The sequence below is a fragment of the Centruroides vittatus genome, unplaced genomic scaffold, assembly GCF_030686945.1.
Source record: "Centruroides vittatus isolate TY-2023 unplaced genomic scaffold, ASM3068694v2 contig_794, whole genome shotgun sequence".
Taxonomy (NCBI): domain Eukaryota; kingdom Metazoa; phylum Arthropoda; class Arachnida; order Scorpiones; family Buthidae; genus Centruroides; species Centruroides vittatus.
The window spans coordinates 368417-380766 of NW_027122512.1; the positions used below are offsets into that span (position 1 = coordinate 368417).

The 12350-nt window shown below is 33.4% G+C and overlaps 1 protein-coding gene across 1 annotated transcript; it reads left to right on the plus strand.

Moving 5' to 3' along the window:
- The first annotated feature begins 1953 nt into the window (after window positions 1-1953).
- LOC136981785 (uncharacterized) lies at window positions 1954-3624 on the plus strand. Its single transcript, XM_067278158.1, has one exon. The coding sequence runs from the start codon at window positions 1958-1960 to the stop codon at window positions 3467-3469; it is 1512 nt and encodes a 503-aa protein (XP_067134259.1). The 5' UTR covers window positions 1954-1957; the 3' UTR covers window positions 3470-3624.
- Window positions 3625-12350: the final 8726 nt, after the last annotated feature.

The following is a 12350-nucleotide window of genomic DNA, read 5'->3' on the forward strand; positions in this document are numbered from 1 at the left end:
TATCAGACACGTGACCATAGCACTTCTGGATAAATGTCTCCAAACACTAGACACAAACAAAATATGATGTATCTAATGGCAAATAAAACAGAATCCCACCGGATTTTGTTTTCTTCGACAATATCAAGAGACCAAAAAATTCGAGGCAAATCACATGTTTTACTTTAATTAATTTATATAAATTGCATTAAATAGGGTAAATAAAATAAAATCCTTTCATCTCGATAGTAACAAATTATTCATTGAGGATTATCTAAGTAAAAACTTAATTAACATAAATAAACTTGGTTATATGTTATTGATTTACTGTAGGAGAGAAAAAAATGTAATCTTCATTTACTTATCAAATGGAATTAAATACTTAAAATTTAATATAATTAGCCTATACATTTAAATTAATCTACTTCAATAAGAAAACTTTATAATTGCACGTGTTTTCTTATGGGATGGGTCATTGGATTTATTTTTGTTTTCTTTCACTGTTTAAAGGCGTAAAATGGTGTTTAAAGAGGTTACAACTGTGTTTAATAAAATATAAATTGGTTAATAAAGCTGACTTAAGCAAATATAAAATCAATCTTTAATAGTATAAAGTAGTGTTTAAAGTAGATATAATAGTATTGAACAGTGGCAAAGATGTATTTAAACCTTATTTAACGGTGCTCAGCGGATATAAAACTGACATAATACTATAAAACCCGTGTTTACTTGTACAAAATGGCGTGTGAAGCTAAGCCATTGGCTTCTTAGTTCATTTAAATATTTAAAGAGAAATTATTTACAAACGTCATATCTTATTAAGGCTTTTATTGGAAAAAATCTCGAATTTAAATCTATTTAAATTAATCTTATAAGCTACCTTTATTCATTTCATTCCATTTTTTTTTACTAATTAAATGTTGAAAAAAGATTAGGATTTAATTCCATTCAACGATAATTTAAAATTAATACAATTTTCTTTCATGCCAGAATTAATATTGTATTGGAAAAGAAGGATTTACTTAACGGCTATTTGTATAATTGAATACAGAGTTGAAGAAAAATGGCATTAAAATTAATAATGTACCGGTACGTACTACAATTCTGGGAACACGATAGGTGAAGACTGGTAAGATAATCAACGTTCTTACCCCATAGAAATAGGAGAATGAACATTCAATATCGCTCTGTTAGTGATTATCTAAATACGTGAAGCTAAACTATCGATTAAAAACATCCAGCAGCGAGTTGCTTAACTTTTCCGGCAACGTTTAAAACGGCACGTGTGGCGACATCTGTTATGATATCTTATTTTTAAAAATTTTTATATTTTAAACCATTTTAAAACGGAAAAAAGCATTTTGATGGTATGAATGGATCCCATTTAGATGCTAAACACGTAAAAAATTCCACGTGACCGGTGTTCAGCGGTTTTATCCGACCACTGGTGGGTCGGCCACTCGGTGTTTGATTTATTAAAAACGAAAAGTATTAGTATTTTTGCTGTGGTGTAATATTTTTTATGAATGATAATGCTTTCCCAGGAGCAATTAAACGCTTGAGAAATTTTAATTGCTTTTGGGGCGATAATTCCCAGAGAAAAACAACAAAATCGAAGTTTGAGAAAGAAGAAACTCCGTAAGTATCTGTAAAGTATGGAAAAAATAATGCAAATAAATCATGAATGAACAGGAATTTCAATGAAATTTTGAAAAGTTTTAAGTGAAATCTATATATTAATCGAAAGAGGGTTTCGGTTTGTTCGACTTTGTTTCAGTACAGTTCGGGCATTAAATTAAAGAGATTGATGATGCTGCCGAAAAGAGATTTAAGAAAAGCGCAATTTACAACATTACGTCTATGGGAACTCAGCCTCACCAATCCCCACTCCCGAAAAAGTCCAAAAGGCACGCTTAGTTAGTTTTGTATTAAATTAATAATCCAATACTCGAACAATCAATTGTTTCTCTTTGTTGAAATGCCAATTGTTCACAGTTATACAATGGAAACTTACAGTCCTCTTCTTCGATCGTGTCTAATTTATATCAATGCCCATCTGCAAGATATAATTAATTATTACCAGAGACGAAATATTTATACCGAAAATTTATTTTCTGTACTTCCTCCAATTGTATGCGAGTTACTTCTGAATTTTGCACCCTCCGATCTCGATCCTCAAGTACTTTGCAATTTCTTCAGGAAAGGAATTAAAACACTACGTTTAGCATTTTACAACCACGACATACCCATACGAAGATTTTCCGAATTCTCTCAAGAAATCACTCACGCAAGGTTCGGGTTTTCAAACATCACTCAACAAAATCTTGGAGAATTGATCCGTTTGTTACCAAATGTTTCAGTTCTAAGCTTAAGTGGAACAAACGCAAACGATTCCACGGTAGAGACAATTGGCAAACATTGCCCTCTCATAGAATGCCTCGATTTATCATATTGCCTGGTGACCGATGCGGGTCTAAGTTCGCTGTGTTACGACTCTGAGGATCCGCAATTCCCGAGGTGTAAATATTTAAAGGTGCTAAAGGTCAAAGGTACTGTTATAACTGTAAACGGGCTCGTTCGTGTATTGGAACACGTACCACTTATGAAGATTCAAGTGGAAAGAAACCTCTACGTGAATGCTGTATGCCATTTCGTACAGCGCAATTACAACAGACAATTGCATCTCAGAGAGTTGTGTTTGATTCCTAGTGAAGACAGAATGGATCTTCCAGATATTTTGCTGTCGTTTCCCGAATTGCATACTTTGTGTTTATATAAAGTAGCTATTAACGAAACGGATCTCATAAACACACTGTCATCACTCCGGAGTCTAAATCGTTTGTCCATCACCATTCATAAGGGCGATTCGAGTTTGACCTTCGAGGGAGTGAGTTGTTACCTGTTTTCTGCAGGGAAACAACTGAGCGAGTTAAAGTTAAACAATTTCGAGTACGTTAACCTCTATCAAATCGGAACACATTGCACCAACTTAAGGATTCTGGGACTTTATTCGATCCGCCATCTTTACTTCAAGAAGAACGATGCCATAGAGCAGTTTGATCCAATCTTCCAACAGCTGGAAAGGTTAAATTTGGAAAACATTCGAGGCGATCCTTGGGAAGATTGCCTGTCATCCCTGTTCTCGAATTGTTCCAGGTTGAATGAGTTGATCATCTCTTCTCTGTCCTGTTTGAACGACGACCTGATTCTAGAGATCGTACCACTTCTGAAAACAGTTCAAACACTCGCACTTCACAATTGCGAGAACGTCAATAAGTGGTCCATATATTGCATTATAGATCAAGCTCCGAATTTAAAGAGTCTTTGGATGATCTACAATAGGAGCGTCTTATCGGAAAGAGAACAAGAGCACGTCAGAGATTACATCAAGTTGAAAAACATGGGCGTGCGGTTTCATTACTGGGAAATTCTGGGGCATTTCGTCCCCTCCGATCAAATTAGCATCACCTTAGACGAAATGCAATTTTGAGAAATCAGGAAGAATCTTCTGTGGCTGAAAATGTATCCAGATTATATCCATACGCGCATTACATTTGCAGAAAATAATTACAAAATGTTGAAATCTCTTGATTTTTATTATAAAAATGCATAATTCGAAAATATAAACATGAAATTTGATCACAATTCGGCTATATTTTTAAATTTTAGTCACATTTCGAGTTTTATTCGAACGAGTACATTTCATTTGAATATCAAAAAGGGTATCCGATCTTCTAAAGAGGGTCTTTTATCTAATTATTATGCCTTTTTGTCCTTTCTAACTCTATTTAAAATTTATTTTGTATACTAGTACTTTCTATATATTAACAGGACTTATTACACTGGAAAATTATAAATGCAGATATTTAGTCTTACAGATCAAAAATAAAGTTCTTTATTTAGTTCACCCGAACACATACACTTTAAACACGTGTTTCGGACTTGTTCGTCCCTCCTCAGCAGGCCTTTAAACGACACTTTAACCACGATCGGTGGATCTCTCTACCATTGTTGTTATTCATTTTATTAGTTTGCTTAATTATATTTAAATGCTCGTACAGTTGTCTTTTATAATTATTTTTTTCCTTTTTTCTAATTTTTACCGTATTTAGATCAATTGCACAACCTTCTGTATTACAATGGTCAGCTACTGCCGAATTTGCATAGTTTCCTTTGATTGCTCCGATATGTTTACTTAATCTTATTTTTAATTTTCTTTTAGTTTCTCCTATATATGTTTTCTTGGATTACAATTACAATCAAATGGATATACTATTCCTTTCTCCTCTGTTATATCATATTTTTCTTTTCTGTAACATAATTGTTTTTTAGTTGAATTTATTTTTTCCGGTATTAAGTTGATTCTATTTTTAATTACATTTTTAATTCTTTAAAACAATTTTGAAACATATCTGAATTTAATATTTTATTAATCTTTATCTATTGATTTTGGTTGTTTGTCATTATCTAGTTTTTCAAGCCAATTTTCTATTATACATTTCGGGTAATCGTTTAAAGTAAACATTTTAATTATTTCTTCTTCTTGTTGTTTTTGTGTTTCTATTTCGCTTGTTCTTTGCCTTATTTTAGTCATATAATGTATTTAATATGTATATTAAGCAAACTAATAAAATGAATAACAACAACGGTAGAGAGATCCACCAATCGTGGTTAAAGTGTCGTTTAAAGGCCTGCTGAGGAGGGACGAACAACTCCGAAACACGTGTTTAAAGTGTATGTGTTCGGGTGAACTATATAAAGAACTTTATTTTTGATCTGTAAGACTAAATATCTGCATTCTCCATAGTTTCCAGTATAATAAGTCCTGTTAATATATAGAAAGTACTAGTATACAAAATAAATTTTAAATGGGGTCCTTTATCCTTTAAGACCTGAAATATATGAATAAATTTTCATTTGTAACTAACAAGCAAGACTTTAAAGACACTAATCTGCCATTCTGCAGGACTTGAGTTTGAGTACGGTTTGGTTTATTCCGTTATGGTAACCCGACACATGGGCAATCTGCCCATGTGGGATGCTTTCCAGAGGATTTTCTAAGAAACTGGCCACTATGTAGGTGAAGAAAACCCGGAAAACTCCACTCTTGGCCAGGTACGAACCCACGATCAATGTTGAGTGGTTTTATCTACTTGACTTCTGATGGGCTGGTTGTATCAATAAAGTATTATATGTCGAGTCCCGTTTCTTTCCATCTGACTGCCGATAAATTGATTTTACATATTTGGCTCAAGGCATTTTCTCGTATAAACTTCGTTCTTTTTCAAACCATAAAACGAAGCCAACAGTTTGATATACATTGCACAGAGTGGCTGCAAAATAGCTATGCACCGCATTGTTTTCTTAATTATTTGTTAATTTGGTAAGATTTCGCCGTAACAAACTACAGTATGATACGGTGTGGCAGCCTCAAAGTTCAGATTTAATTTATGTGATATTCAATTATTGCCATGGAAAGTCTTCGGGATATGAGAAAAAATTAAAATGTGTGGATAGTTAAGAGTGTATTGTTTAACATATCTGTCACGAATTTAGCCAATCCCCGTAAGAAACATGGATCACCCGAAAATTTCCTACCCAGATTCAATCCTGCATCCTCCATAAGAGAGCTTTTGGGCTGCAATCAATGTCTGGCTGTCTACTCATCTTTCTCATTAAAAATGGATAATTATTATATGAATTGATCCATTTCATCACTATTTACACTGTCCAAGATGCTAATATTTACATATTTCGTGCTGCAGAACGTTTTCTTAGATATTCCGCATTTAATTGGAAATTCTTACTTAAATGACAGTTTTCAGCAAGATGGATTTGCTCTTGCACGTGTACAGTATAAGTCGACCGATATTCCAATACAATATCCGAGTATAGCTTGAGCGATACTGTGGGAAATACGAACTAAAGCACGTGTCGACATAGCAAATTGTGTATGAACTGGCAACATCCCGTGTAAGACAGCTTGAGGGGGGAAGAAATCTGTTAAGTTGCGCGCCAAGTTATGGATGTGTGAACAAGTGTATATATGGTCTTAGATTAGAATAAAGTTTAATTGTAAATTAAACGATTGCTTCATCATTGTTCTAACAGATACCACTGAAACTGCAAGATGGCAGCTTCCTGTCTACCTGGCACTAAATGCACCCAATGAATTTCTCATGGTAATATATTGTATTACTGTACGGGCAAGAGAGAAAACTCGAGTTATTTTTGCAACATTAAAAATGAATGCCTCATGCAGTTTCTTGCGGGTGGATCCAGTACTGGAGGCATGATACCTCCAGTACTGGGAGGCACTCAATACAGCGCTGAGATCTTACACGCAAAACTCATTCCTCGACGAAATATTGAGCAACTTACGTACTTTCAATATAAGGCGCAGTTCTAGCGCACGATCTGCTGCGCGGCAGTGCAGGGAAATAAATCACATGAATTTGCAGTGCCACAATTCACTTTATGTATCCTGCCTATCAAGGTCTGTATAAGAAGGTCAGGACACGCTTCCGTGATTCTTTGTGGCAGCGGCCATTTTGGAACTAATCGATTGAGCTCATCATACGTGGTTCGTGCACGAATCGAATATAATTACGTATATACATACTCGAAACGTTAAGCAATGGGGTATTGTGTGGCACCTAATTGTAAAAGTATGTCTTCCAAGGTTCGATTGTTCAGATTTCCTGCAGATAAGCAGAGGAGAGCGAAATGGGTGCAGAACTGCAGACGTGCTAAGTGGCAGCCAACTGAACATTCTCAACTGTGTGAGGTTAGTGTATATCATGTATTTTTCTATAGGTACTGTCTTTGAGATGTATACGTGAGCTCACATTAAATTATTTGTTGTTCAGCTTCATTTCGAAGAATCGCAGTTTGAACCGAAAAGAGCTGACGGAAGGAAGCTGCTAAAATGGAATGTGGTTCCCACAATTTTCAATGTGCCCAATCCTCCTAAATCTATTACGATAAAGAGGCCTATTGGGGAAAAAAACTTCCTGAAGATAGAAAAACCAATGGTAAAATTATTTAATTGCCGAGCTAGTTCTTTTTTCATCCGAAATAAAGATGACTGTTTTGTATGAGTATTCTCGGTGTTTAATAAATTGGCCGTTATCGAAAATCTTGTATGTTCAATTCTGTCTGTTTTTGCGAGAAACGTTATATGGCACGAAAAAATAATTATTTTAACATGTTTTGACTTATAACGTATTTTTTTATATAGCTCTAGTGGAGTCTTCCGTGAACCTTGCCATGACAGAAAAAACAAGTGAAGAAGGTGATGAAAATACTTCAGATAAACTAAATGAAAAACTTCAGTTAGAAAACAAGAGACTACAACTGCAGATAAATGTTTTATTTACATTTAAAACAATTTTAGACCAACTTTTATTTTGTAATGTGAAACATGGAGTGATATCTTATATTATGAATCAGAATTCTGATATTTGAGTAGAAAACTGACTATACTTTTATGTAATGAAAACAATAAAGAAATCAGAAAACATTAAATAATATTGCTGTTATCTTATATATGTTTAAGTATAGCTGTATTAGATTTCAAAGATACTATATATAATTTATTTTTTAAATTTTAGATACAAAAACTGACTCAAAGGCAAGAAGCAATGGAAAATAAATTAAATTTATTTCTGAAACCGGATCAAATCCAATATTTGCAGAGAGTATCTGTAACGAACCCATATACTTGGACGAATCAAACAATAAAACAAGCAGTGCAAATTAAATGTGCAGTGGGCGACGAAGGTTACGAATTCCTTCGAAGCACGAATTTTCCTTTGCCTTCTTCAAGAACTTTAAATAGAAGGATTGAATCGTGCAAATTTTCTCAGGGAATTCAGTACGACATTATTGAGTGGTTAGGAGTTAAATTACGGTCAGCTGATGAACAAGGCAAACTTTGTGTACTGTCATTAGATGAAATGCAGTTAAGGCCACATATTGAATACGATAAAGGCTTAAAGAGATATGTTGGGTTAGTAAGTAAAGATTTCACTGATTCTGATGAACCTGTAGTTGCAACACATGCTCTTGTTTTTATTGCAAGAGGCTTAACTTTGCACTGGAAACAAGTTGTGGCATATGCGTTAACAGGCAATTCAATTAATTCTCACAAATTATGGAATTTTGTGAAAAAAGTAATAGAAAGTTTGTATTTACAAGGACTTCTTGTGAAATGTGTAACCAGTGACATGGGCTCTAACAACACTGGTATGTGGGGGGTTATTGGAATCCATTCTATTAGAAATCATGTTAATTGTAAAATTAGGCATCCTTCTACCCAAGAAGAAAATGTATATTTTGTAGCAGATGTTCCTCACATACTAAAAAATATAAGAAATTGTTTGTTGGCCCAAAACATTTCTTTAGCTGATGAAGTTGTATCAGAACAAAGATTAAAGTCAGGAATAGTTTCAATGAAGCATATTGAATGTTTAATAAAACAACAAGAAGGAGGTGGGCCTGTTATAGCTCCTAAATTATCAAGGAAGGTAATTGAACCTAGCACCTTTGAAAAAATGAGAGTTCCACTTGTGAGGCATTTGTTTTCAAATGTAGTTTCATCTGCATTGCTATTCTGTATATCAATTGGAACCATGCCTGAAGAAGCCATAGCTACTAGTTGGTTCATTAATCAGATATACAATTGGTTTGAAGTTATGACAAGTAGAAATAAAAATGATTCCTTATGTAGAAAAAACAATGACAAAATTAACCATCTGAAGGAAGTTTTAAAGTGGTTCCCAACCTTAAGTTTCAGAGGGAAAAAGCATTGGAAACCAATCCAGACTGGTTTACAGTTATCAACTAGAAGTGCTCTGGAACTCTTTGAGGAACTTCATTCCAGACAGTTAATTGATTATCTGCTTACAAGCAGATTATCAACAGATTGTGTTGAGAATTTATTTTCACAAATTCGTGAAACGGGTGATAGCCATCCTACACCTGTAAAATTTAGACACGTTATTAGAATGATCAGTATTGCACAATATACTCATATGCCTAATTCATCATCTTACGATGTTGATGATGATGAATACTATTTAGAATTCTTCTCTAACACAAAACCATTACAGGAACATTCAGAATTAGAATCTAATTGTTGTCCTAGTAATGTGTCTTTAAATGAATTGCAGATGGCAGGACTTTATTATTTAGCAGGATGGGTAATTCATAAGCTTGTAAGAGAGTCAAAAATAATTAGTTGTAATAATTGCATACAATCTATTTGTACTGTAGAGCCTTCTATAACATTACCTCATGAATGGACCACTACTCTAAGTAAAGGTAATTTGGTTCATCCAACAGAGATTGCATTCAACATTGTTTGGGAAAGTGAAAAAACATTTAGGAAGCATATTAATTCATTCCTAAACAAAGACAATTTAAAGGAAAATCTGTTACAACTCACTTCAGGGTTGGTAACTCATGTCATACAAAATTCTTGTCACCACAGTATCAAGGATTTGTTAATCTCAACTTTTCTTTCAGTGAGACTGCATATTTTTGCCAGAGATATGAACAGTACTTTAAGTGTAAAAAAACTGTATGGAAGCAAAAGTTCATTTATGCGTACTTCTGCTGACCTCCAGAAATAGTTTTATTATATTTTTATCCTATTTTTATCTTGTGTGCTTACAGAGAAAGAAGTTATGTCTCAGATAAGCTCTGTTAAAAATATCATTAAATTGTGTTTAATATTATCCTTTTTGATTAAATTTCATATAATTAGGAAAATATGACGTTTAAGCCTCTGTAAAGCCAAAAATGTTCATTAATTAAACGTTAGTCCAGTATTTATTTTTTAAATGCATTAATATTGTATTGGTAAATGCTTTAAAATAAAATTTTGGATAACTTCATTGTATATTGTTTATTATACTTTAAATTTTCTCTGATGTTATTGCATTATTTTACGAAGTGCCTATACACGTAATTGCATCAGTTTTAGCACCTATATAATTAGTTTCAATCACAACAGAAAATGATATGAATGATTGTTTCTTTTAAACTATTTGATCGAAAAGTTACAAAAAATTGGGGTTGCATAATCATCCGAAATTATTATTATGTTTTCGACTGAAAATCAATGAATTTATGCAATTTTAGTTTAATTAATGTCGTATAAAACTGACTGCTCGTACAAGTTTGCTTAAAACATGCGACTCAAAATACTCCAAAATGGCGGCTCAAAAAGTAAGTCACGCGTGTCCTGACCTTCTTATACAGACCTTGCTGCCTATAGGCGTTTCTATTCCATCTAGTGTCCATCTAGTGTCCATTTTAGAAATTTATCAATGTAATACGAGAATCCACTCTACACGACGACACGATTTAAATTGAATACAGAAATTTGATTCTATCGATCCTTGTAATTCGTAATTCTTGACATGATAAAGAATTTGCCACAGTGGAAAATCGATTATCCGGACTGTATGGGACCATGGATCTTTTAGATAATCCACAAACTCTTGTGTTTTGATACATCAAGCACTTTCATTTACTTTTATGAGCTATAAATACTAATTCAATGATTGTACTCGAAAATATGCTAAATTAATTTATTCAAAAATAATGTGTTGTTTGCTACCTGTATGACTTAGTTTCGTGGCGCTACAATCGACAGGTTATGTAGTAATTTCCAGTTATATGCAGAATTTAGTCTATGTGCAAGTTACAATCCTCTGTTGTATGTATAACACTACACAGTCTAATATTTGTTTTGAAAACCGTACCGGATAATCGAGTTTCTACCGCACAAATTTATCAAGAGCCGGTTACGTGTAGGTATGTCGACTTGTCCATTGGCGCATGGCCTGCGCTTAGAGGGCTTGGCATACGAATAATGCTCAACTCTTGAAAAGAGCCCGCAAAAAACACTAAAATGTCGCGTGATAACAATAAATATTCAAAATGGCTTCTGGCAGCAATAAAAGCTTAAACTCTTCAGTAGGTGTGCGTGTAGATTAGAGTGAGTCAATAACTCAATCCGTTTTAAATGAAACGGAACGTGTTATTTGTTTGCTTCTTTCCCTACTTGCTACTTAGCCATACCACATATTTGCAGACACTTTGAGTAATTTTACACCTGCAATGTCAGTAATTGCAATGTCTTCAGCAATGTCTGGGTTGGTTTCGTATACTGGTCTTTGTGTTAATCCAAGGAAAAAAAAGAAAAGACACTATAAATGAAAATTTACGAGATTAATAACTAATACCTATCTCTCCACCCTATTTATGGTACAAAAAAGGAAATGCTACTGGAAATCTTTACCTTAATCCCCTTAAAATCAATGCTGATGCAAAAGATTCCTTACAGGTTCTTAGGAATATCTCGCAGAGGAGTTTTTAAAACTCTCCACCTGTAAATATTAAGAAGGCCTTTTATCATTTCCATCATGGATTCGATTAGGCCCACAGCAGGTGCAGCCGGACAGTGAGATGAAGTCTGTCAGTATCAAATTCGGATCCTGTAAGGCAGCGGAAAGACATACCTAATGCTTACACTGTCGGGCAAATGTATAATTGTTTATTGAGAATTAAAGTCATTTCCTTAATTAAAAGTAAATAATCACTGATTGATTCTCTAATGAAATTTACGTTGTTTTTATTCTTCTATTTAAATTGATTTTTAAGAAAGTTAATAGAAGTTGAGAGAGACGAGAAAAAGTTTTAATCCGATAACATTCAAAAATGAATTCAACAATCAATTGTTAATGCTACAAGATCATGAAAGTAATAGAACGGCTGTTCAGAAATATGATAACTTAGTGAATATAATAGATCAATTTCGATACAAAATCTCCTGGAACAATAATAAAACACAACCCAAACAAGTCTGGTTTGATAATTGTTACTTACATAAGATTAAAAAACAACGTAACTTACAGTATTTTAGAAAAATGAACTCAGAGTCAACGTTGAAAGTATACTGTATATAAGGAACAAAAAAATATATCAAAATCTAAAAAGTAAAAACAATGCTTAACTGTTACGATTGAAACGTAGTATTTGAATTGATCCAATCAATGTATGTAATAAGATGAACAGATAATACCAAATGTTATTATTATGGGTATGATTAATGTATATTCTATGTAATAACTCCTTGTAATAACAGGCTATGGCCTAATATGACTAATAAATATTTATTTATTATTATTATTTACAATTTCTGATAAGTAAAATTAATTAATTACTTAATCAACATATAGTTTCTTCAATATGTAAGGCCTCAAAAGTGGTGCGTGGCGGAGGCAACCACTTTACTCTCGTTACTTACTCTCGAAAACCAAAACAATAGACATCCGAGCGGTTGCAGAACTTTCCATATT

What these genes read in the sequence shown, in the direction of transcription:
- LOC136981785 (XM_067278158.1), top strand. Translation starts at nt 1,958, where the DNA reads ATGCCAATTGTTCACAGTTATACAATGGAAACTTACAGTCCTCTTCTT.